Source organism: Oenanthe melanoleuca, chromosome 15 (genome assembly GCF_029582105.1).
Source record: "Oenanthe melanoleuca isolate GR-GAL-2019-014 chromosome 15, OMel1.0, whole genome shotgun sequence".
Classification (NCBI taxonomy): domain Eukaryota; kingdom Metazoa; phylum Chordata; class Aves; order Passeriformes; family Muscicapidae; genus Oenanthe; species Oenanthe melanoleuca.
In genome coordinates this window covers 11111299-11137098 of record NC_079349.1, presented here as the reverse complement: position 1 = coordinate 11137098, position 25800 = coordinate 11111299, and the positions used below count along the sequence as shown (strand labels likewise).

Sequence of the window (25800 nt, the reverse complement as noted above, 5' to 3'; positions counted from 1 at the left end):
ATGGGAAAAAGCCAAAGCAATGCCAAAATATCAGCTAGAAAGGCTGCATTCCTGAACCAAAGTGTAACTATTCCTCTAACCTGTATCCTTTCCCAGCCGTCTCTCTCTCCACAGCACACATAGTCCAGGAAACTGCAGAACCTTGCTCAGGAGTGCTCTCCCTGCTCTGTTGGAGGCATGTGAAACCAGTCCTGCACTTTATACCAGCTGCAAACACAACTGCATAAATAATAATTTAAAACTCTTTTGCCCAATAGCATGGCTCTGCTCCTGAGTGTAAACTGATATGATGCATGCAGCCAGCCAACATGCAACGCTTTCAGCATTACTCTTCAGAACCCTGAGCACTGAAGCAGAGCAGGGAGGGGATGATTCCTCACTGTGATTATTTTCATCTCATCCATTATTTACTATGCTTCTTTATGCTAATATTACTGTCACAAAAGTAAAGCTCACTTGCAAGAGCACAGAATATAGTTTCCTGTGCCTGGAAGATAGTAGAGGGTCAAGCAACAAAAGTATTTTTGATAGGCATTAAGCAGTGCTACCTACTAAAAGTTGTGAGTTATTAAGAAAATTACAAATAATCTTAGAATTACTTATTGAAAGATAAAAAAAATATTAGAAGCAAGCGATCCCTCAAATCTGAGGATACTGAGCACTTTTGAAAAATCAAATACCCAAGTTACAGGAAGAAATTACTCACATCTAAGAGCAACAGACCCAGTACACTTTCACTCTCTATTTGTGCAAATTCTTTGGTTTTGATATATTTAGGCTGACAACTTTGTCCAAATAATTAGGGAATGACGTTTTCAGGTCACTTGTACTGTCCCAAAAGGCAGAAAAGCAAAGAGATTATAAAATCCAGCCTCATCAACCCCCTGTAAAATACAGATACAGAACTTTCCCAAGTCTCTGCAGATAAGACAGCACAGATACTAAAAAGCTTTATACCTGGAATATGAAAAAGCTATATAGAAAGAGACACAGCTCTCTACATTTATAACTTTCAGCCTGCAAGCTGCACAAGCACTCTACAACAATGTCTCTTGCTCAATAATTCCAAAAACATGATATATAAACCACTGGATTTCAACAGCCCAGAGCAAATAGTGCATTTCTTTTATTGCTTAAGATCAAATTTTAGTGACTTGAAAGTTTGCTGATGCTAGTGGGTAATTTAAGATACCAAGGATAACAGGAGAGTCCATGGAATCACAAAGACCCTTATGAGATTAACTGGACAATAAAAACAGCAAACAAAATTAAATATAGGTAAACACAACACATCTATCTCTCAGGAAAAAGCAATCTCAGCTTCAAATATAAATGTGTTCTCAGTGTATCAATACTGCTTAGCAAGACTACAGTATTCTGATTCACAGCTCCATTAAACTATCAGTACAGTGTTTGGAATAAGGAAAAGAAAAAAAGCAAAGCAAATCCAGAAATTATTAAAGAAAGTAACAGAGAAGGAACCATCAAACACAAATCAACTTTTTGCACATCTATCTACACTTTAGTTGCTATTTGCAGTTCTCTCAACCTCAAAAAAAAAAAAAAAAAAAAAAAAAGAAAAAAAAGAAAAAAAGGGTTTTCTTACAGATCCTAAAATGATCAAGCAAGGGGCAAAAATAAGATCAAAGGTATATAATAGCTCCCATGAGACATCTCACAGGAAACATGACAAAAGCCTATCAAATCTGCAATGGCATTGAGAGGGCAGACTGGGAGTGGCTGTTAATCATCTCTTCCAGCACTAAAACTAAAGACCAGTGAATTAATTTAGAGCCAGGTTCTAAATAAAAAAAGTGAGCTGTATTCTTCATGTATATTGTGTGAGAAGATGGGGAGACTGGCTATGCACAAGGCACAGAAATTTCCTAATGGCTGTGAAGTATCTGAGAACAAAGAAACCCTTCTGAGCCAAAACTAATTGCAAGGTGGGAAAGCAGTCAGGGTAGGAGGGAAGACTCTGGCTTTGGGCTTTTTCCTAAGGCATCTGCCCACAGCTGCAGGTGGGCTGGATCCCTGTGCCAGTGTGGGCAGTGCCTGCTACCCTCATGTGCTGGGAGGAAAACACAAACTGTGCATGGCAGTGCAATACTGATGGAGCACTCCTGGAACAATGGCTGCAGGGAGTCATTTGCAGAGAAAACATCTTTCTATTACTTTTGTCTTAAAAATTCTGAAGTGTCTGTACAATTTTCAATTACAAGTTGTGGAATTACAAAAGTAGGAATTCTGCATTTAAGTTATGATATCCCATCCACTGCTATCAAGCCACAATTGCTATTGCTCCTTCTCTTTCAAACAGAAGGGAAGAAAGACCAGAGCTTTGGGCAAGAATTGGCTGTTACACACCTCAATTTCTCTACTCCTTCTTTGGAGAAAACTGCAGAGCTGAAGCTGCTTCGAGCAATGTGTAACCGTTGCAATACTTAACATTCCAGACAAGTGACAGGAACATTTACAGAACTCCTGAACTCACAAACTGTGCTCTAAAAGTCTTTTCATAACAAAATTAAATTATGTAGCCCTGTTTTCAAGCTCCTATTTCAAACAACTGCTATTTCAAACCACTGCCAAGGAAAGAAAAAACAACTGTTCATCAACTAGCATGGGGAAACTGTTCCACAGAGGAGGGGAACACTGTCCCTAACTTGGTCTCAGCATGAGATTCTACACTGACTGCAGCTTCAGAAGATTTTTTTAAATTATAGCTTTGAAAAACAGAGTAACAGACCAGGTAAATCCATACCTTACTGGTATGCATCATCGAGCTGATTACAAAACAATCTATGTGGGCTCAGTAGCCTCAGCATGTCCATTAACTACAGCTGCTCACAGCCCAGATCAAAACACCATCCACATTACTAATTAAGTAGGGTTTGTTTCCTTGGTGTTGAAAATACAGGTGATTTGGTTGCATTGTCATTTTTCACTCTTTTTGGTAAATTTCACAGTTGCATCCAAATTTCAAATCACACACTAAGAGATGAGGCAGCATATACCTATTTCCTGGGCAGCAATTACACTTCTATGTCAGATTTTACATGCTTGAACAAACAGCAGACAAGCCAACCTTCCCTGTAAAACCCTCAGGTTAATATTCCAATAAAACAGAGCCAACTCCTACAGTGACACTTGTTTTCCAGGAAAATTTTAAAAATTAACACACTAATTCTTCCCACCCAAAGGACTGGCCAGCTTTAAGAATAAACCACAAAAATCTAAAAAGTGATATTTGATCAGTTAACTCCTTTAACTGGAACTGCTCTTACCTGTTATTCCAACACTCTAAAGAAAGTGTTATTCCAAAAATCATCAACCTCCCAGTTACAAAGGTGTATTCAGTGTCCTATAACCTTCAGCATATACTGTATTCCTCACACAGCAATCAAAGTCCACTGGTGGAATGCTTACACTGTTAATTGCTGTGATTCCTACAGCCATGAGTCCTACTGACAACCACACATGTGGAAACTCCCCTGAACTGCCTGGCAGTGCTTTCAAAAGCAGCCATGGCAATTTTAAAACCAGGGGAGTTGGTGGAATAACACAACAAAAGGTGTATGACCAACACAACAGCTTCCCTCCCTTTCAAACTGACTCACTCAGTGTACAACATTTCACTGCAATGTTCTCTCTCCAGCACAGCTGCTCCCAAATGTGCTGCCTCCAGCAGGTGACCAGTGGTGACCTCCTCCTTTGGTCCACTGTAAATGCTGTCAGCTGAACTCAGGCATTAACAACTGCAGCAAAGGCTTCTGCTGCATCAAGCTCCCAGGGAGGAGTGAGGCAGGCAGCAGCCAGGTGCCCATCACAGGAAGGGGACAGGAGAAGGACATGCAAGGGGCCATTTCAGGAGGCAGACCAGTGCCTCCCAGCACATGTGTTACAGGTAAAGCCTGTAAGAGAAGTGATTAACTTGGACTAGGTCTCATGCTCATCCAAAACACTCCACCAGATGTTCAGTTCATGCAAAATCTAAACACCCTAGGTCCTGATACCAGGATGGTTATGTTGATAGATCTGTTCTTACCAGCAGTTGATTAATGCTCAGCTTGAGGACTTTCTATTGCCTGCATGTCTGGATCTGGGAGGTGACTGGGTTCTCACTATGTCCACTTCACCACCAACCTGGTCTGACAACATTCTTGAAGGCATTGCAACAAAAAAGTCCCAGAGAACAGAAGAAGCAATAAAGAGATGCATTACCTGAGGACATTCCCAGGCCCCAGGTGCTTACAGCTCTGGGATTCCCAAGCCCAGAAAGGCCATCCTGGTCTCAGATGCATCAAGAGAATAGCCTGAATGGGAATGGCTCATGCACAAGTCAATCTTGCTAAGGCTGGGAGAGGGAAGTGCCTGTTGGGGATTGCTTAAATTAGTCATGAAAATAATTTAATTGTACCCTGCCACCTAAAGAGGCAGTCCCACCCCTTCCTCAGTCCTCTCCCTTCTCTCCATTCTAGAGATCACAGCTCATTTTTGATGAGTTGGCCTTTCAGACAGATCAGGACTGATGTGACTCACCTTGTAATTGCTAGATACTATGCAAAGGAAGCAGCGGGACTGGGAACTGGGAACAAGAAGGAAGTCTCATCCTTTCAGAGATGGTGCAGCCCCCAATTTGTTTTAATTCAGTTTCAGGCTATTGGCTGCTCAGCAACAGCCCTGCTTTTAATGAACCTCCTAGTGCCACCCACCAAACCCCACTCTTCCAGGGCACAGATGAACAGTGTTATTTTACACTATCAGCACATGACAAAACAGGGCACTGAGGGCTCTGAAGGCTGAGTATCTACAGATTCCAGTTCTGTGCAGTGGCCCACATCTTTCCTCACCTCCAAGCCCTGTCAACAGCACACTCTTAACACAGTTTAAAGTCCTTCAGGCTCAGCAGACAGAACAGAGACAGAGCCACATGCAAATCCTCCCTAAATACTCTGGTATCACTAAGGGAGGAGCAGTTACTGGCCCCAGTGTGGAAGCCCAAGGACATAAATTTGAGTCATATGGAAGAGAAGTCCTTGCCACAGGATGGAGAGCTTCCCATCTACTGGTTAGTTTTTATTACTCCAGGGAAAAAGGGTAAGTCTATTTCTCTTCTAAAATTTATTTCAAGCCTTCCAGAGAAGGGTGAATCACCAGGTTTATGGAGTCACTGTTCCCTGGGACAGTTTGGTTGTTGGAGCAACACAGGATTCAACATGGGACAAAGCCTGGGAAAGCACTAAAAGCCCAGTGCAGCATCCCTAGCTGATACAGCTGCTGATGTGCTGATATCCTCATGGAATGCCAAGTGCACTTTCCACTGTGAAACACTTTAAAGATATTTCTTTGAAAAGCTCCTGTACATCCAGGTTTCCTGGCAAGCCTTTGATGTGTGACTAAGGGCCTCAGAACAGTTTTTGCTCCAGAAAAATGTAGTCTTTCTATTAAAAAACACTATACTGAAGTATTTTTCTTTTCTTTCAAATATCCTTTGTATTACAACACTAATGTCCATAACTGATAGATTTAATTTCTTCTGTAGACAGACATTATTTTTTACAGGTATGTAGATCAGAAAGATTTTCAGGAAACTGTCAAGAAGTTTGTGTAACACATATTTGTATGATTTCATGTTTTGAATATAGCAAATGTAGTTCTGAATATGAAATGAAGTAGACTGAAATTTCACCTGCATACTTGGACCTATACCCTTTAAAATGTCTTTACTATTTTTCCTGAGTTTTCACAAACAGAATTTACATTGTTTACAGTAATATCTATCCCAGCAAACTATCAAAGCCTTTGGAGAACAGCATGATGGTATCTTTAAGCTTTTTCAAAGTCACAGGCATGCCCATGCTCCAGGCTGAGGAAACCCTCTTCTGTAGTTTTGTATAAAACTAGAAAAAACAGCAACAGTAATGAGTGAAAAGTTTATGTCACAAAGTTTTCATTCTAACATGTTAATTCTTCATCATCTCAGTATAGTTAAATACAATGATATTGCCCCTTCAAGTTACAAATCCTAAGTCAAGAATAATTTGATGGTAACTACCAGCAACTGTATGTATTTCAGAAGTTAGTAATTTCCAAAATAGACATTAATTGTCCATCTCATATAAGCAAGTGCAGATGCAAAGTAGCTTTGCATGATTCTGTCACTTAAAGGAAAAAAGGTTCTTTTTTTTTTTGTTACAGAAAGAAATAAAAACAAAACTAAAACTTCAAGTGTACACAGTTACTCAGATTTGTGGAAGGAATCATGTCTATAAAAGTAGCTTTAATTTTCCTTTTCTCTTCCAGAAAAGCCCATATTCCTTCAGGGACTTGAAGGAAATGTTTGCCATTAACCATTTAAAGTGCTGGTCACTTGTTAGGGAAAAGCAAATTGAAACAGGCAAGACCATTGTCTGAAAATACTGCACAGCAGATGCTACTTTAAATGTACACCCATTATCAACCCTCAGTGTCATTTACTTTGCTAAATAAAAGAAAATTTAGCTCAGTAAAAAGAAAAAATTATTTAAAATCCTATGGCTAAACAGAGAAAGTCAAACTCCAGCAGATCATTTTTATAAACTTGCCCATGTCACACAAAGCCAGCCAACATTCTAGCAGTGAAAGGCATTGAAGGAGCCTCTCCAGCACCAACCCTCACACAGCAAGGAAATTCTGCAGCTGAAACTTCAAGAAGGCTCCATCTGCCAAAACCACTGTGTGCTTTTAATTAAGAACAATCCACAGAAATGTATTAAGCAGAACACAAAGTTTCAGGGAGCACTAAGAACACCAGTTCTCCTGGTCATGCTTTCCACCCACCTCCCCAAACACAGATCCCACACAAACTCACCACTCACTGCATGTACCTGTGCAGAACATGTACCCCACACTGGCCAAACGACCAAAGTCAGGGAAATGCTTTCAGCATCCAAAAAATACAAATACTTTCAGACTGATGTCATTGAATACATCACTTGAGTACTTCAACTCTACCTTAACTCCTTTTTACTTTTATTTAAATACTACATATTAGGTGCTCAGGTTTTTTTCCTGAATAAAACTGCATATATAACAATTAGTTGCAACCAATCATTACCTGTGCCAATCTATTCTGGCACACAGTGATGGAAAATAAAATGTATCAAGATTTATCTTTCAAAAATGTCAAACCAAGTTTTGAAGTAAGTAAAAACTGGTTATTTACTTCTCTGAAACTTTGCTTTATAACCATTTAATACGAATGACTAGCTATAATTTTTCTGGTTTTTTTTTTTGGTACTGAAACCTTGTGGATTGAAGAAACCCTTCATGAAGTCTCCTTTCACCTGACTTCAGAATTTGGTCTTGTATTATTCTTCCCTGCAATTTGGGAAGCTTTTCTGATTTGCAACACAGTGTCAGTTCTTTGCAAAACTGAAGTACCCCAAGACATGTAGTTACAAAGATGAAGATCAAAAGTTGTAGTGCCTCCTAGGTATAGGACACTAAAGTCGTCTTTCCCAAAGAAAGTCATGCACGTGTGTGTGAAAACTCTACTGATGAATTATTTATGTTCAAAGATAGTATCCTGTGATTGCTTCCAGGCTGCACTACTAAGGGCTCCAAATGGTGGCTTCTCTGATCATTTCAGCTGGAATAAGCTCAAAAAAAACAAGTAATAGGTTCCTTGTAACTAGTCACTTAAGGCTACCATTACATAAATCAGCTTCCAACACTTGCTCTTTCTCCCTTTTTCAGTATAAAGACCAAAAATAAGACTAAATAGGGTGATTTTTTAAGCCAGGAAGTGCAAGCCTACAAGCCATTTCTTATGCTGTTTTTCCCAATGAGCAACACTGATTCAGTTCCATTAATAACATTACACACTGCTAGGACTGGATCCTTGTTGGCAAGACAGGCTCCAGCATCACAAAGTCAAAAAACAGCTTCTGAATTATGTTAGTGTAAAATCTCTGAATGAGTTTCCATAGCCTCCACCTACTGAGAATTTATTTTCCACTTTTATACCAACAGTAAAGCAAAAATGGCACAAATTTGACTTCAAAAAAGTTACTTCTGAGTATATATCTATAAATACATAAAATGTTGATGGCACATCAGATTTCTTTTGTACAATTAAACCTCTGCAGCATAAAAATATCCATCCCAACATGTGCTTAGACAGAAACTTCTAAAACTCAAGAAGTTTTAGACCTGGCTTTAAGTGCCAGCATGCCAGTGCCCATGCTGATGATGATGTGGCCAAGCACATGCCAGACCTCAGCCTAACACCCAAGTTGTCTTTGATTTGCTGCTATGGACACACTGTCCATTGAGGGAAACCTCAGCTCCAGCCTGATGCAGAAGACACCTCTGGCAGATGCTTGGAAGGCTACAGAGATCACACCAGCCTGGAGCACAGAGGGAAAGGGAAAATACCCCAGAGCTGCAAATCACAACAGAAGGTAACAGTCCATGACACCTGGAAATCCCTGCACACATCTTTCCACCATGATGCTCCACCATCATCAGACTTTAATATAACAAACCCTCATACAATCTAAGAGAGAAGACAGATCTTTACCAATGATCACACTAAAACATATAACAACAATTAGCTTGAGCAGATAAAATAACTGGGAAAATGTGGGCTGCATTATCTAACTAGATGGCACTTTATTTGACAGAAATGGAAAAAAAAATATTAAAAATATTTGAGACCTTTTATTTCCAATTATGCATAATATTCAAAAAAGAAAGAAAAAGACATGTATCTTCAGCCATACAAAAACATCTGAGAAATCAAGGGGTTTTTTTCCTTACTTCACCTAGTTTACAGGCCTGGAATCTGGTTTTTCCATTAGCTGAAAGTGAAGTGGCAGTGTTACAAGAAACATGAGACTACTCCCGTCTCAGTTTCCCAGTTTTAATCTCAGACTATTTACAATGACCTTCTCTTTTCATTTTTTGTTACCAACTAGCTAACAACACTCAAGTAGGCTGGAGACGGGCAAGAAATTACTTTTCTTCTGAGCTACTGCAGCACTATATTGTGATCCACAGTGCTCAAAGCAGCCCCTGGCTTTAATTTGCCTATCTTTCAGCAGCCAAAGTCCACACCATTAATGAAGCAGGAAGCAGCTCCAGAAGGTTTGTGTTAGCTTTTGAGGTGAGCAGAGCTTGCACAGACTGTGCCCTTCAGCAGAACCCACGGCTCCTTAGGGCTTTTTTCACCCCGCAGAACCACTGAGGTGGCACATTTTCTGCTACAAGAGAACTGTGTTTCCCAGACCCCAGCACAGACAGACACTTCATGCAATCACAGACAGTGAGATGCTGCTGTGGAGACAAGGGTGCAGTTTGCTGAGCATCAGCACAGCACTGCATTGTTTTTCCTCTACAGACACAGCATACAGAACCTCTCACAACAGGCTGCTGGCTGGTTTTGCCCCAGAGATGGAAACTGCCTTCCTACATCCCTGGTAATAAGAGGTCATGACAGACTTGGAAGCTAAAATAGCGTGAGGCACAGGAGAGCAGACAGAAGACACAACATTGGAACTCAGATGCTCTTTCATCTCTGAAAAGGCAGAAAAACCACGTTCCAGAGAAGCATGAGACCAGAACGCAGACAAAGGTGCTCCCAAACACACCGAAACCCATCTAGAAAGCTGTGAACGCGGGCACTCCGCCGCTCTCCTCAGGGAGCCCCACACGCACCCACCACCCCTCCGCGGCAGCGGCGAGAAGCGAAGGATTCCCCGCGGGATGGGATGCGATGCGGGCCAGCCGCGCCTCCCCCCGCCGGACCCGCTCCCTCGGCGCCGGCACAAGATGGGTGACAGGGAGGACGCGGCCGGAGGGCGCGGGGGTACCGAGGCGGTGTCACCGCCGGGGGGGACAGCGCGGCCCCTCGGGGGGCGGCGGTGAGGAGGGGCCGAGAGGCGCTGCGGCCGGGGCGCGGGACACAGGCCCTGCCGGAGCCTGCGCGGCCGAGGGCGACCCCCCGGCGGGCGGGCGGGGGTCGGGGCCGGGCTGCGCCCGCCGGCGCTCGGCGCTTACCGGGGCAGCCGCCGCCTCCTTCCCGCTGTTCGCAGCCCCGGCTCCGGGGGCGCCGCGCGGGCCGGGCCGGCGGGAGGGGGGGCGCGGAGGGGCGCGCGCGCGGCAGGGACCCCTCCGCCCGCCTCCGCCCCGCCCCCTGGCGGCACCGCGCATGCGCCGCCCCGCGCGGGCCCGCCCCGCGCCCGGGGGCCGCGAGGGGACAGGGCGGGGCGCGGGCGGCGCGTGCGCGGGGCGGGCCCTCCCTCAGGGCGGGGCTGCGCCGCACCTGGATCCCCGAACGGCGGGGTGCGGCCTCAGGTACGGCGGGAAACACCCTGAGGAGCCCAGCCTGTGACCTAACACCACCTAGAACATAGCCGTGGATTGTGCGCCACGTTCAGTCTTTCTTTAGGTGATTCCATCACCTCCCAGGGCAGCCCGTTCCGATGTCTGATTAACCCTCCTCATGTCCTACCTGAACCTCCCCTGGCGCAGCTTGAGGCCGTTTCCTCTCATTCTTGTTCCCGGGAGCAGACCCCGACCCCTCAGGGCCGCTCCTCCTGTCACGGAGCTGTGGAGGGACAGAGGGTCCCCCTGAGCCTCCTTTCCTCCAGGCCGAGCCCCCTCAGCCGCCCCTCATCACATTTGTGCTCCAGACCCTTCCCCAGCTTCGTTGCCCGTCTGAGGGCAGGGCCCAAGTCCTGCATCTGGGACTGGTGAAAAAATCAATTATTTTGTGGGGGGTTTTGGGCGGGGGAATAAGCATGCATATTTTAAACTCTAGCACCAAGCGCACACAGTGCAGGAAACCTAAGTGTGAGTGGGGGCCTGTGGTCTTCTAAACCTGTGCATTACTGTCCACATCTATAATTGCAGCTTTTCATTCGAGTGAGAAGTAGGTGTGTGTCATGGCTTAAATGGACTAGAGTTTTCTTCACTGTGTTCAGCACAAACCCAAAATACAGCCACCTTGAAGAAAATTAACTCTATCCCCGGCAAAACCAGGACATTGTGGTAGGAAATAGCTTTACCTTTTTAAGTTACAAGAACTCATGTGCACACAAGCTTTCAGAGTCTGAACTTCCTTCAAACTCACTAAACTAAGCTCAGCTTTGTAGCCCATCACTGTTCAGGATTTTTGACTTGACACAAACAACCAGAAGCTGAAGTTAATAACCCCAGATTGCAGCGTGGGTGCTTTGGTGGGAGGTACAGCAGAGTTTGTACTCTCAGGCACTGGCTGGGAAGTGCTGTGAACACAGTAATGAAGAAAATGTGCTGATTTGACACATCCCTGTAAAAGTTTCCCTCTGTTTAGGTTAAAGCTTCTCTCCCAACAGCAACTCAGCTGTTCAAGCAAAAGAAACACTTCAGTGTAAGACTGAGTTGCATGCTCTCCCTTGAGGTACATTTCTTCCCATAATTCACAGGAATATGGAATTTATAGGTTGCAGACTGGTAGGGCAAGTATGATTTACAGTCCCTCATTATCTTTAGTGAAGTTAAATTTTTAATATTATAAATCAAAGTAAATTATATCTCTATTATGTTTGAATTCCCTTTAAAACTGGCAGGATGTATGCTGCCAGATATTGCAACATAGTTTGATTTACATGGTGGGAAAATTTTTCTGTTTATGTGTCTTACAAAGTCAATTTAATGAGATGTCCTTCCCTGTCCATTTCTCTGTCACTCTGCTTGCTCCTACCTGGTGGGGATTCCCCAGGCAGGTGGCTGCACTCATTTGACAGTGAAATGCTCCTTTATGCTCAAGTAATAATGCTGATGTTTATTTTCCTACAGTATGACCAATGTCATTGTGCTAGATTATCTGCTCCATGATGCCTTAAGCCAAATGTTGTCCTGTGTTTCTGCCTTTGGATTGATTTTTAAGTTATCAGCTAAAAAGTGGCATTTCAATGGCACTGTTTCTGTATTAAGGATGTGAAAAGTGACTGCATTTGTTTTGTACAATGTATTTCTCACAGTAGCACACAAAGGGCTCAGCTTTCTGTTTTGCAGCAGGAAGCAGTTGCTCAGCTCAGTGAAGTAATGAACAAGCTGCTAGCTGACAGTGCATATGACTTGGATCTTGCTTCTGGAACTTAAAAGGTCACTGAAAAAAACCGTTAAATTTCAGTATTGTGTGCTGTAATGTGTGTGAGTGGCTCAGCTGTCTGCTAGGGAAGCTTTCTCATTGTGGCTGGGTTCTGGGTTAGACTGCCCCAGAGGATTACAGAATCTCCATAACTGGAGGCTGCTAACAAAGAGCAGACAGGGAGCCAGGCAGGGAGGCTGATCCTGCCTCACACTGACAGCTGAATCCCCAAGGCCACAGGGGAGCTGCTGCCCCAGGGCAGCCCATCCAAGCCTCAGGGCTGTCTGGAAAATGGAAAGACACCTGCTCAGGTGGAGCAATTTGCACAGAACATCCGTGGGGATTGTATTCATGTTCCTTCTTCTCCTGCTCCAGCCTTAGGTTTCATTCTCTCCCTCTTGTTCCAGGTGCTGCAGGTGTGTGCTGCCTGCTTTGCTCAGGCCTTCATGCTCACCTCCAGCCCGGGGCAGCTTTGCTCACTGGGCCTTGAGTCTGGGAAGAGCAGCCAGGAGGAGTGGCTGGGATGCTCCAGGCTGGCAGCAGAGAACTGGACACGGTAGGAGCTGCTTGTGGGTGCAGGACACGATCCCTTCCAGGCTCATCCAGGGGCTGCTGCTCCCCGTGGTTACACTGCAAGGATTTGCTTTCTGGGGGAGGGAGAACCATTTGGCAGAATTCCACATTGAAGCTACTGGAAAACTATTTGATATTATACAGCCACACCACTGGTCTGAAGTATTAGTAACAGTCATTGAGTTTCCCCTTCTTTGCCCAGTTCAGGGGTAAGCATGACGCTCAGCTTAGTTTTAAACACTGCAGTCAGTTACATTTTATCTACTCCCAAAGCTGCAATGGAGCCCTGTAATCTTTGTGATCCACACTTAATGAAATGGGCTAGAGAGCTTTCAAGCAGGTATCTTTTTATTGTAGAAAGGTTCATATATTATATTAAATTTGGACTATATTCAAACATAAATGTTCTTTAATTACATTAATAATTTAAACAGTATTTAAATAAAGCACCAAGTTAACTTGATTTAAGTAACTGATTCAGTTTTCACACTGATTCCTACAAAATCCCACTAATTTCATGCAGTGTTTGAAGAGCTGGAGGCCAGAGCTGATTTCTTAGTAAATACAAAATACAGTTCAAGTGCTCTGCACACAAATGGAAACTTGACAAAGTCTGAGATGGGCTGGGTTTTGAAGCAGAACTCCTACAAAAGGATTCATACAGATCTCAACATGGACTAGGTTGCTCAGCTATTTCTCTGCCTTCCATACAAACTATTTCCACACATTCAGGTTGTTTCAGTTTAGTTCTCTGTAGTGATTTCAGGTGATGCTGCTTTTACCTTGTAAAACAAGAAACAGCTTTTATTTTGAAACAGCAGTGTTAAATTCCATGCCCCCAGCAAACTCAGCTGAATGCAATTCACAAATTCAGTGTAATATAGCCCCACTTTTATCTAAATAAGACCAAAAGAACCTGACAACATAGATACAGGAGATTTTATTTAACATTGTGTACAAAGAAAGGCTACAAATGCCTTAAGACATTTTTTCCCCCAAATACAGTTTTTGGATCCCTTTTTCATACCACTTTTCTCAGAAAGTTAAAAAAAAAAAATCCAGAATGACAATTTTTCCCTTTCCCCTTCTCTTTGGGCCTAAACTGAGAGATGCTTAGCAGTATGGTTTCAACACCTTTCTGTATTAAACTATTAGGATTAGGTTTTCTTTCCCCAAAACAGAGCACTGTGAGATACTGAAGCACTAGCAACAGCAGGATAAAATGTCAAAAAACTGACTCCCTAACATGGTAGTGTTTAAAATAATGCCAACAGTATTAGCTCTGATGAAACCCAAAATTATCCAAACAATAACAAGTTGTTTGTCTTCTACATCTGATAATTTAGGACTAATTATATAATTTAATTGTATTTATATTTAAATAAATAGTCTTAACTCCTTTCCTTGGAATTCTTCATGGATTATAAACACTTACAATACTAGAGATAAGAACAAACTACACGACTTACATAGGCAAGAGAAGGCTGAGTTTTGGTTTGTTTTTTTTTTCTGGACAGACACAGAAAGGACAATGTTTCAATGTCCTGCTGTGAGATCATTTTTAAATTCACCATTTTATTGTGATGCTTTTCAGTTATCCAAACACAATAATTCCTTCCCTTCTTTTTGCTACCTTGGTAATCACTTCTGGTACTCCTGAAACATTGGTCCCTGCATAGCTCAGTTTTATCTAGGATTCTGCAAGTTTTGTGTGTGACTGTGAAACCCAAGACAAGACTTTTCTTAGGCTGTGAGATGCAGTAAAGAAGGCAGGGAGTTGAAAAGTCTCTTGTGGAGAAATGACCTTTTGCTATGGCAGCTTTGACATTGCCATCTACTACATATGAAATAGGTTTTAGATACAGATCGCTTTTCAGCTATTTGTATAGTCCCAAATTAGCACTGTCCCTGTTTCTCCCAAAAGGGGACTAAAACTGAGGAATTTTGAGCTACTCTAGATCAGCATTTGATCACTTGGTTGGGTGCAGTAAGAAGGAACTCACAGCTGCCTTCTGAGCCCCATCACACTGCCCCAAGGGAGATTGGAGCACCCAAGCAGCAGCAAGGCTGGACCTGCTGTGACCTCGCTTGGGGTCATCTCCAGGAAGCTGCTGGAGCCTCCTTGCAGGCAGGAAGCTGTTTTGTACACAAACCTGCCCTTTTGTACATCCACAGGGATATAAAATGCCGTGTGGTATAAATCATTCTGCAGATCAGAGAAACAGTCCATCTGTAGAATGTCTCAGATTCTCAGAACATCCTACTACGGGGGAAAAGACCACAGCAGTTACACAAGCAAAAGCTCTAGTGCAAAATAAAATTTTCTCTATTCTGGTGAACCATTTTTGACAAGAGGATTTGAACATGATTGTGATTAAGACAAAGCAATAGAGCAAACACTTCTGCTAGGCTTGGGCACTCTGTAATTATATTAATTCCCAAATATGCCTTAACAACTGTAAATAATAGAATTTTACTTAGCTCACAACACAGCTCTACATGAGCCCAGAACTTTAGCAGTACCTGGTCCATTCTGCACAAGAAGACTGGAAATATTTAATTATCTCCAGGCCTCTGCTCTGTAGCTCTGCTACAAACTGAACCTCTTGGTGTGGTAGTTGCTACAGTGCAGAAAGATGTGAAATGGTTCTGTTGGGAAAGGAGAGGTCTGTCTTACTGTGAGATGAAACATGGCAGCAGGAAAAAAATTATATAAAAACTTCTGCATGATTTGCAATGGTCTCCAGCAATGTCACTGTAAAATGGTAACACAAAGAGAATCAACAGTGGAGGCAAACTAGGTAATTCAGTAATTTTCTAATTCTTGACAAGAGCATTTAAGAATTTGCTTGACCTGAGAGGCATAAATCTAATGATATGGTCACAGAAGGGACAATCAAGACAACACATACACTCAGGTTTGCTTTGGTCCTACTGCCCCAACCCTTCTTGTCCTTGCAGGCAAAACCAGACTTCTGGCTTAAACAATAGTCCAACTTTGTGGTTCTAGGAGCTTTTTAGTTCCTCATGGTGGTGGTTCATCTAAGTTAACATACAGGTCTATAGCTGCTGCCTCAGGGGGAAATGGTAGAGAGCAAGTGATAAGCTTTGCTTTCTTAGCACCAAACCATGAATGTTCACTAGCAAGAAAGAGACTTGCAGCACATCACAACTGTGAGGCTGCTGTAGCTGAATTCCTGGCATTCTTATTTACTGGCAAGAGAGCCTTTGCTCAGTTATCTAGGGCATGAGCCACCTTCTGTAACTCAAAATGAGAACCTCATTCTAGTCCCAAGCAATGTGACCTTGAGCAATTCCTAATTTTGCTTCCCTTTTCCATTTGTGTTGGTTTTAATCCCTAAAGATTGTTAAGGAACAGTCTATTAACTATAAGTGCTTCCTTTATAGCTTCTGTTGATGCTAAGGGCAATCCATGGATTTAGTTCTATTCAATTAGAAAGTTCACAGAACACACATGAACATTTATTTCATCCTAGTTCAGAAAGGAGAATTGCTAACACTGGTCCAAGGCTCCAGTATCTCAGTTGTACAGGCCCTGTGTTAAATGAGGAGAATGGTACCGTGTTTATTTTTTACTAATAGTAACAGGACAATGTTAGCAAAGTCTACAAAGAAAAACATCCCTGGAGTAGAAATTTAAGAGGGCATAAACAAGTGACTACCTACAAGAATTTGATTAATTTGATTGCATCTAGGAATTGCCCTTTCAGATTTTTCTTCTACAAGGAACAGAAGCAAATCCCCCCCCCAAGTTCCTGCACAAATGTATTGGTCTTCTGTTATTACAAGTCCCTGTCATCATGAATTAAAGTAAAAAGAGAAAGGGGAAGTTTTTCTTAAAACATTTCCCATTTTATATTAAAATTTCGTAAGAATGCCATATCTGATAAAGTTATCCCAGTAGGTGACCAAGCACTGGAACAAAAGGATTACCTAGTGAGGAATCAGAGAGGTTGGGGTTTTGCCATCAGACTTTAAACATTTTTAAAACCACGTTGGTCAGTTTACATTTTATACACACTTGAAAGAATGGCACATTAAGGTAAATGAACACATTGTGATGCCTTCCAGTGTTACACAGCTGACAAACTAATCTGGAGATCCACATCTGCAAATAAACTCAGAGAAAACTAACAGGAACAACCATAAAACAGTTTTAAACAGGTAAAACTAATAAACTGTAAAACTCCTGCACCTCCCATAAATGTCCTGTGTGGTTGCAGCAGCTCTTGGCCGCGTGGTGCCGACGGTTCTGTGTGTGCAGCAAGGACAGGCACCACACTGCTGGCTTTGCCCTTAGCTATACACTGAAAAATAGCAGCATTAAAGTACAGCCTGAAATAGCTTAGCTACTACCTCAACTTGTTAAAAATGTGCAAGAATAAAGAACACCAGCAGCATTTGAATGGATGCATTTCAATTTGGTTTCTGACACTTCCCTCCTGTACAAAGCACAAAACACAAAGCTGACTCTGAGCTAGTAACTTATTTCTTGTCCATCTTTGAAAACTGTTCCCTTCGTTTGCTTAACTTTTAAAAATTTTACTTAAAAACCTATTCAGTGTTAAAAAACCCCATGAGAATTTTAAGGTAGTTTCTAAATGCCAGGAAACTGATGCTTATTTCCCTCCTCAAACTGGAGAGATACAGACTATCCTAATCACCTGAATTTCCTTAGCTGAAAATTGAAACATTTCAGATTCCTGTTCCTGAAAGCAACATCTGTAGAAAAGTCTCTCCAATACATCAGAAACTGAAAGAGCAAAATCCCCCAGCGCACACATAAAGGGTAAATTTCTGCTGGTTTGCTCTTGTGTTGTTTATATTGTACCTTTTAACATAGAAAATTAAAGAGTTCCATTTTCTGACACAGCTCACAAGGGAATGTATAAAAGGAGAAATCAGAAGGCCTTTTCTAAAGCCAAGTTTTGTATTTCCCTTTTTGCTTAATTATGATAAGGCTCATTAAAAAAAATAAAGTAAAAATAAACTCAAGACACAAAAAAACACCCCTCCAAATAAACAAAAAAACCCAACCAACACCCCTGGGAAAAAAAAAAACCAACATAAATGCCTTTTTGAAATACTTAATTTTTGAAAACATAAGACTATTGGAAAAAAATTAATTGCAAAATTAAAGGAAATTCAATAAATCAATTCTTGTATTTCAAATCAGTCCATTATTTCATCATCAGCAATAAGATCCACTATCTTTTCCAGCCCAAAATTACCAGCTTTGGGGAAAACATATTCATACTTAACAGAAATAATTAACGGGTTAAGTTAAATTAACTTTTTTTTCCCTGATCCACATGCCTGCATGTTAGATAACATTACATTAGAACTGAGCATTGTAATGAGAGACTGACAGCAACAGCCTGTCACAGTAACCAAAGCAAAAGCAATTTTCTCATGGTTACATACTATAGATCAGTACTTTAATATTAAAATTAACTTCCTATATAAATAAAAATCAAAAAGTTGGGCAAAAGTAAATTGGCACAGTCATTATGGTATTGCTTTCCAGTTTCAACACTGCAAGGAGCAGCCACAGATTCCACAGACCAAAGGAAAAGGCTATCACCCAGCACCAGGTGTAGCTTGGGTTTTTCCCTTTTCCATGAAGTCATCAGCAGTGCTCCTCCCTCAGGTCCATGCCCTGAGTGGGAGCAGGCAGGAGTGCAAGGATTGCTGTAGAGCTGCTGGGGAAAAGGGAGAACAAATATAGAGAAACAAACACAGAGAATGCTTCACTGCTCTGCACTACATGGCTCAATGGTTTTTCAGGACTGTGACTAATTTTTACCTTCAAACAGGCAAAAAATGAAAATAAAAATTTAAAAAATCGAAACCTTAAGCCTTCAAGTTTCCTTGCCTTCATTCCCTCCCTCCCCCATAAAGCACCTCCTACTACAGACAGTTTTTTCTTTTTTGCAGGTTCAGAAGATGGAATGTCATGGAAATACATACAAGAGAGAAGGAATTTCTAGTTGTACATTACATTACAAAGAGGTTTGCTCCCAGACCTAAGGAGGGAGGGATACTAAGCAATATTAAATTCCTATAAGAATCCTTACAAAGCATGCAAAATATTGATATACTCACAAAATTGAAATTTATATTTGTTCCTTTCTGATTTCGCAACTTCACAGTACAATAATTTCTAATATTCTGCAGCAGTCAGGTTTACAGTGACTACATAATCATTTCCCTTTAATTTTTTTCTATTTGCTTGAAACACTCCTTTGCTTTTTTTTCTTTTTTTAATTGAGAATTTGCAGATCACCCATCAGAAAAAGTGCAATTCAGCACAAGGGGAGTTGCTTTCTGTGTCATATTTCCCTGCAAATAATGTTGACAACCTGACCCTACAAATCTTACAAAATCTGTCCCTCCCTCCCCTTTTTGTGCCAATTCCTTCCCTTGTCTTCCAGTTGTACTTTTCTTCTTGCCAGGATGATGATGGACAGATGCCACTAAATGGATGCTGCATAGCTGGGTAGGAATAGCGGGGGCTGGAATAGTTTAGGAAAATGGCATTGCTCCCACCCCCAGGATGTTTGGCACAGCTGCTTCAGAGCCAGAATGCTGCCTCTGGATACCAGCACTTGGATTCTGCAGTTTCAATTCCCTGGACAAATACTGCTGCCTTTTCCACTCCTGCTGTTTCAACTGATTTAGGGAGGGAAAAACAAAACTGGTGTTTGGCCAGACCTTTTGTACTGCTAGATGGAGTTCCACAGAAGTTTCTCACTGCTCTTAATTAAAACAGAGTTGGAATTTCTGGAGAATCCACAATGCATGCTACTTGCTAGATTGTCCATAAAGCACATTCGGGAATTTTTTTCAGAGCATTTATATCTATCTGAAAAATACTCTTGTAGAAACAATGCACAAAGCTTCCAATATTCAAGTATCAAAAAAAGAGATGTTCTGATAAAAGTCTGGAGTAAGCAGCCAGCCAAACTGAGAGCCATTGATTTTTTTTTTTTTTTTTAATCCACAAATTCTTCAATTACTTTTGCAGAGATAACGTATTTTCTTTGGAGTGTTGGGAATTAATAGTCTTCCCAATTAATTTTCATTAAGTTTGGTGTGGTCTAAGGAATTTAGCAATCCATCCTGGATAATATTGTCCCTGCTTTTATAAGCAAACAAACAACAGCATCACTGTCTGTTATCCTCCCTGCCTCTCTTTAATTTGCTGTATTTATTTATTTTATTTTGTTGAGTCTGTCTCAACCCAACAAAACCCATCAGAAGTGCAACATAGGCAAGAGCAGGGCATCGTCTTCCCTGGGGTGTACAAACATTTCTATGGGAAGGGCTGGGCGAGCCAAAAAAACATAAAACAACAACAACAACAGCAACAAAAAAAAAAAACCAAAAAAACAAAAAACCCAGCCCCCAACCAGGATAACAGTTCTAGCTGTACATAAAACTCTTTGATTTCTTAAGAACCATATTCAAATCAAGACTTGAATTTCTGTGGAGAGAATTTTAGATCCCAGACCCTTCTCTTCTCCTTCCTCTTGCAAAGCAATGCTATTTTTTGTGGCCTCGAACAGTACTTGGAAAACAGCAGTTATTAAAGACACAGTTGTGATATATCCTTTAACGACCCCTCTCCCAAAAAGGGGTGTTCTATCAAGTGGTCCAGTAGAAATCTTGAAGTTTCTTTATGATAAATTAAATCCATAAAATGAGGAATACCTTCTGTCACATTCCCAACAAGAATAATCGCCACACTCCGTGGTGCTTTTGTCCAAGTGTCTATTGCTCCTTCTAGTGGAGATTCTGCACAGCTCCAGCTCCGCTTAGTTCTGGTTCTACCAGCACGAGGAGCTTTTTCTCCATTCTCTCCAGCTTGTCTCTGGTTAACAAACAGCAGAAGCAGTGAGGGCTGGAATCCCCCAGCACAGGAGCAGGCCAGTCCAAGAAAACTCCAGTCATCTTTTACCCAGGGTGACAAGTTATGCCAAAAGCAGTTTGTGTCCTGTTGGTACCGCAGGCACCTACACCTCTGTGGAAAAGAGAATGCTCTGCCTCTTGCTGTCTGGGGTAGGGATAGTCTCTAACTGCAGGAAGTACAGAAGAACTTGAACCTGGAAAGAGAAACGACAAGGTAATACTAAAGTCCTGTAAAAATTCACTCTCATCCTGGCTCTGTGAGAGCTGGTGATACAGCTTCTCTGGGACATCTAGCAGCTGTGTGTAATGTATGTATAACAGCAATGGAAACAGTTGAACTTGCAGTGCTTCAGAGACACTCTTTTTAGATTCCAGGTGGAACAATGGTGCTGGTGGTTCCAGTACTGAACAAATTAAATCAAGAATTTGCCATTACTCAATGGAGAAATACAAACCAGTCTACTCAACTGACACAGGCTCTGTGCTCCAATCCTCTGCAGAGCCTTCAAAGGCAGCAGTGGCCAAAGAATTTTGTTGTGCATCAGTGAAGGTGGTTTAAGTGCTGAGGAGCACTGTGGAAGCACTGCCAATTCTTTTATCCCAGGCCAGCAGCATGGTGCTGGGACACAGCTCCCCAAAAACTCTTCCCATGCACGAGCAGACACAGGATGCCCACACACAGACATCCCTTCACAAAAATCTGTATTCGTACAGATGCAAATTGATCTGCCTGAAGGAACACTGTTCTACAGACAGGCTAAAATGTCTGTGTGAGGGCAAAAGTTGTTTTATGATTATCAAAAAAATGACCATGAAAACCCAGCAGGGTCGCTGAGCCAGGCCTGCCACAGGACTGTGCTTTCCCAGAAAGCATCTTCACAAGATGGAATAGCACATTCAGGATTTTACCTGGGACATGACTTCTAGTGACCAGCTGTCAGTCATTGTGATGGGCTGGGTTGGGTTAGCAGGGATTTTACTGTCCTTCTCTGAAGGTCTGAGCAGTGTTGGTCCAAAGACAGTGGCAAGATTATGGAGGGACATCTTGTTCACACTTTCCCTCTCAGCAACCCTGGGAAAAGAAACAATGCACAAGGCAGACCTTCATAAATATCTGAGTTTTATAAATGAGAAACTGAGGCACAAAGTTTAAAAAATTTGCCCAAGGGCAAAAAAGTCTGCAGCAGAAACACAAGCAAAGCCCCAATTTCCTGGATTTTAATCCAGAATCTCAATCACAAGATGATCTTTTATGTCTCCAGGGACAGTCTGGTATGTACAACATACTTATGCAAATCAACACATTGGGCAAGCATTAAGCCAACTTATTGCATTAATGTCAAATGCATGGCAATACTTTTTCACAGTTTCAACCATATTACAAAGACATAGACAAAATCAGAAAGACTTGACTACAAAAGGAACTGAAATTGTAGTTAGGCAAAGTGATGGAATTTAAAAAGTAGACCATACTGGATTTTCAGACACCTTCTGAGACAGGGTTCCCTAGACTTTAAATAAGACCAAAGCTTCATGATTTATACAAAAACCTTTCCAGGTCTTTGTATCCAGATGCAGGTGCAGTCTAAGTGACATTGCAGCAGGAATTTGCTTTTGTGATAGACAAGCCCTGACTCTTTTGTTACCCCTTTCCTCCAGTTCTAATCCTTTTTCAGTATGAGTGGGAATGGAATTCAGGATTTACTGCCTCACTAAGTGAGTATGAGACAACAGTTATCTGATGAGCATTCACAGCAGATCAGCAAATCTTCATTTCTGTGATTCAGCAGGTATTTAAAGAAAAGGGTCCACTTTTCCAAACTGCCAACATTACACATTAAATGCATTTCTCAAAGAGCCATGTATTACCTTTTTAAATGGTCCAGAAGGAAAAGGAATGTCACAAGGTTGGGTTCTGGAAGTGATAGTAACAGATTCAACATACAGCTCTCTTTTGCAACAGGATCTGAAAGTGCTACAAGACAAAAAAAAGACATCACCACAAGCAGCGAGTGAGAATCTGACTGACTGAGCCATGCCCCAGAACAGCCAATACAGAGGGTCCCAAAAAGGACTGTGACTCCATCATCATAGGCTGCAAGGCCAGAGTTGCACATCAATAACCCACAGCATCTCTTTATTTCACAAATGCATAAAGAATCCTTTTCTCTCAAGCAGTTCAAGTATTTTGAGACTTTCAATCCTTGATGTTTTTCTCTGCATCAAGGTAAGATGAGGTACATATCCCCCTCCCCTCCAAAGGGGGCTTCCCTGGAGCCTGCCTGGGTAGTGAGTGTGCACAGCCCCAGCAGGCAGGCTGGCATGAACCAAAGCCTGGCCTCTACAGCTTGCAGAACAGCACAGCAAGCACCCACAGTGGGAAGGCAATGCCATTCTGAGCTCCACTCCCCTCACAGCTTGTTCCAGGCTTTTGTCCAACACTGTAAATAGAGGTTTATGATGCTTTAAGAGCAGCCTCCATTACCAAGGGTTCCTCGTGCTGCACCTACCGATGCCCTCAGCAAAGTTGGGGTACAGTTCATCTGTGAAAAGGGGTTCTGGCAGCTCCCTGAAGTACAGCTTGAGGGTGCCTGCAATGGCATTGACGTCCATCTCACTCATCATCACCGACACATCCTTGTTATCTGAAAGAGAGAGAGCAGAGCGAGGGTAAAGGAACTGCTGGCCTAGCATTCCTTCTTTCCCTTGCTTTGGGTCTGTTTATCTTTTGTCTCTGCCCAAATAGCTGGGAGTTTTCCTGTTTACATTTCTCCAGATTAAATCAGCAACCTTCCAGCTGAGAAGTGCTGTACAAATGACTGCAAACACTTCATTGCTTTACATCAAGCCAGGGAACCTCACCCTCCCAGGACTAGCTGTGCTGTGCCAGTGACACCAGCCTGATCTGAACAAGCCCTACTTGACTGTATTTATATGCAGTTCAACTTTTATTACTGACAGCAGTTGTTATTCCAATTCCCTGCCTCTAACAGCTTAGAATAAAAGATTCTGAGATTCTCTAACTACCCACTGAGTGTAGCTAAGGCAATTCAGGACTTATATTTCAGTTTTGTTACTATTAAGAACAACAAAACCACCCTCTCTCCCTAAGCTAAACATCAACCAGCACTGGTTCCATAAAGCAGTGTAAGCCAGCATTTAATAGAAATGAAAAAAGTTGTTTTCCAAACTGTGAAAAACCCTTACTTGCACTAGCACCATTCATCAGTGGTTTTTGATAGTTTGGGGTGATTGAAAAGAAAACACAAGAAGGAAATGTCACTAAAAACTGAAGGAAAACTGCAGGGAGGGTGAATTTAGATGTCTGGCACAGGTCTTGTGACTTCTGGAGTGTGGCTTGAACAGTTCTTGGACCATCACGTGGAAGCTGGAAGTAGGACAAAATTTCACTTTTTGTACCTAACAATTTGGAAGCATTTCACCTGCCTGATATCAGGTGCCTTTTGGGACAAACAGGCCACTCTTTTAAATGTAGCACTAGTAAGGAGCCTTTTTCTGCCCAAGATCAAAGAGAGCTTTGCAGAGGTTGCTCAAAGTGACCTAATTTTCTAAGCCTGTGCACATCAGACCAGATGGAATTAGGGAGAGAAGCCCTGACCCAACTCCAGTTTCATAAATACCGCTCCTAGTTCTAAGGAGCATTGGCTCTCACAAAACATTCTTTATTTTAAAGACTTTTCTTAATTTGGACACCTCACAACAGTGAAGAAATTATGACTTCTGATTGCTATGTTTCCCCCCAGAGAGGTGTCTGCCATTCACAAAGATTTGGCAATGCAGGTAAAGCCATCATTTCATGTCTGCTGGGAAGAATATAAAAAGCATGGCTTGGTACAAGGATCCATCCTGTTGTATGTCCTGGGTTATATCAGTAAATAAAATATGCAGCCAGGGTTAAAATTATTTTCCCTGAGTGAGAATCTCTACTTCTTAATGCTTCTTGGGCAACATAAGATTAAAAATAGCACAGCCACCTGACAGGGAGCTCAGGCAGGTTCCCACAGAGCAAAGGGAAGCATCAGACACAAATACTTACTGACATCAAAGGCAGCTTTCAAAGCCTGGATGTCGGTTGCGACCCCGGAGACGCGGTAGATGCCCACCTCCTCCATGCCGCGCCGCTCGATCTCCTCCACGCACTGCCGCACGATGTACGGCACCTTCGACCTCTCCCTCCTGAGCAAAGCCACACACGAGAGCTCAGCCCAGCCCAGCCAGCACGGCTACAAGCACCCCAACATCTCCCTGTGCAAACCTCTTCTGGAAAGTGGGCTGGTAGGAAGTCTGAGCAGGCAGTCAGGACTGAGCTGAAAAACTCCTTTTAAAACTGGAGATGGTTTTCTGACTGTCTTAGCCTGGCTCCGGCTGTTCTGCAGCTTCCCTGAGCACTTGAGCTCTTGGCCAGGTCCCAGTGCCCCTAGAGCCTGTGACTCTGCCCAGGTAATCAGAGGATTCCCAAACAGCCCGTGGCTACATAGCAACTCTATTGCTTTCAAACTCATGCAATTCCACGGGGAGGAAATACCAGACTTCCCAAACCATACAACAGAACAAACAGGTTTCTGCTGGCAAATGATTCATGACAAAAGATCAGGGGTTAAAATAATACAATGGGATCCAAAGACCTTGAACATTTTTGATTATGGAAAGGAAACACCACTGTTCAGTGGCTCTGGAAATTTGTGACCATGTCAGCTAACTACAGAGAAGGGCAAGGGGGATTTCCGGAATTCAGAGGAGTGATAGGCTGTCAGTAAACAGCCTGTGTGCACACTGGTTTTTATCTCCGCAAAAAAAGAAGCTCAGAGATTGTAAAACATCTCCTGTCTGCAGCCACATCTACATTCCTACACAAATGGAGCAGGCTGGACTGCCAAACCCCTCAGGGACACAGGCAGGTGCACCCCACTGGCCTATTGTCCTCCTGAAACACAAGGGGACAAACGTGACCCGTGAGCTCACTTGGTGACAATCGCAATCTTGACCCCAAACACGCCGGTCTGCTTGCGGGACGGCATCCTTTTGAGGCTGAACTCCCGACTGGTGAACTTCACTGACAGCTTCACCTCCACCTGAACCAAACACAACAGCTGTTACTTTTTAAGCATTCTCTTTTCTGGCTTTTCTTTCATTCATTCTGCAATGAAGAGCAA

At 42.5% G+C, this 25800-nt stretch overlaps 2 protein-coding genes and 1 long non-coding RNA gene across 4 annotated transcripts in view; 1 reads left to right on the top strand and 2 right to left on the bottom strand.

Moving 5' to 3' along the window:
* SPECC1L (sperm antigen with calponin homology and coiled-coil domains 1 like) overlaps window positions 1-10180 on the bottom strand; it is a 62630-nt gene extending 52450 nt beyond the window's left edge. Inside the window, exon 1 of the mRNA XM_056504344.1 lies at window positions 10045-10180. The gene's annotated coding sequence lies outside the window, so the exon portion shown is untranslated. The remainder of the gene's footprint in view (window positions 1-10044) is intronic.
* A 92-nt stretch (window positions 10181-10272) lies between these two features.
* On the top strand, window positions 10273-18727 carry LOC130259731 (uncharacterized). 2 transcript variants are annotated; one of them, XR_008841691.1, is made up of 3 exons: window positions 10273-10341; window positions 12529-12677; window positions 18653-18727. It is a non-coding gene; the product is annotated as an uncharacterized LOC130259731 (long non-coding RNA). The 2 variants fall into 2 exon arrangements; XR_008841690.1 differs by lacking the exon at window positions 10273-10341 and adding an exon at window positions 11913-12135.
* BCR (BCR activator of RhoGEF and GTPase) overlaps window positions 13620-25800 on the bottom strand; it is a 99868-nt gene continuing 87687 nt past the window's right edge. The window contains exons 18-23 of the mRNA XM_056504352.1: window positions 25610-25719; window positions 24684-24823; window positions 23137-23271; window positions 22496-22601; window positions 21536-21698; window positions 13620-20820 (exon numbers count right to left, since the gene is read on the bottom strand). Of these exons, the coding sequence (XP_056360327.1) occupies window positions 20731-20820; window positions 21536-21698; window positions 22496-22601; window positions 23137-23271; window positions 24684-24823; window positions 25610-25719 (744 nt within the window). The 3' untranslated portion in view covers window positions 13620-20730. The remainder of the gene's footprint in view (window positions 20821-21535; window positions 21699-22495; window positions 22602-23136; window positions 23272-24683; window positions 24824-25609; window positions 25720-25800) is intronic.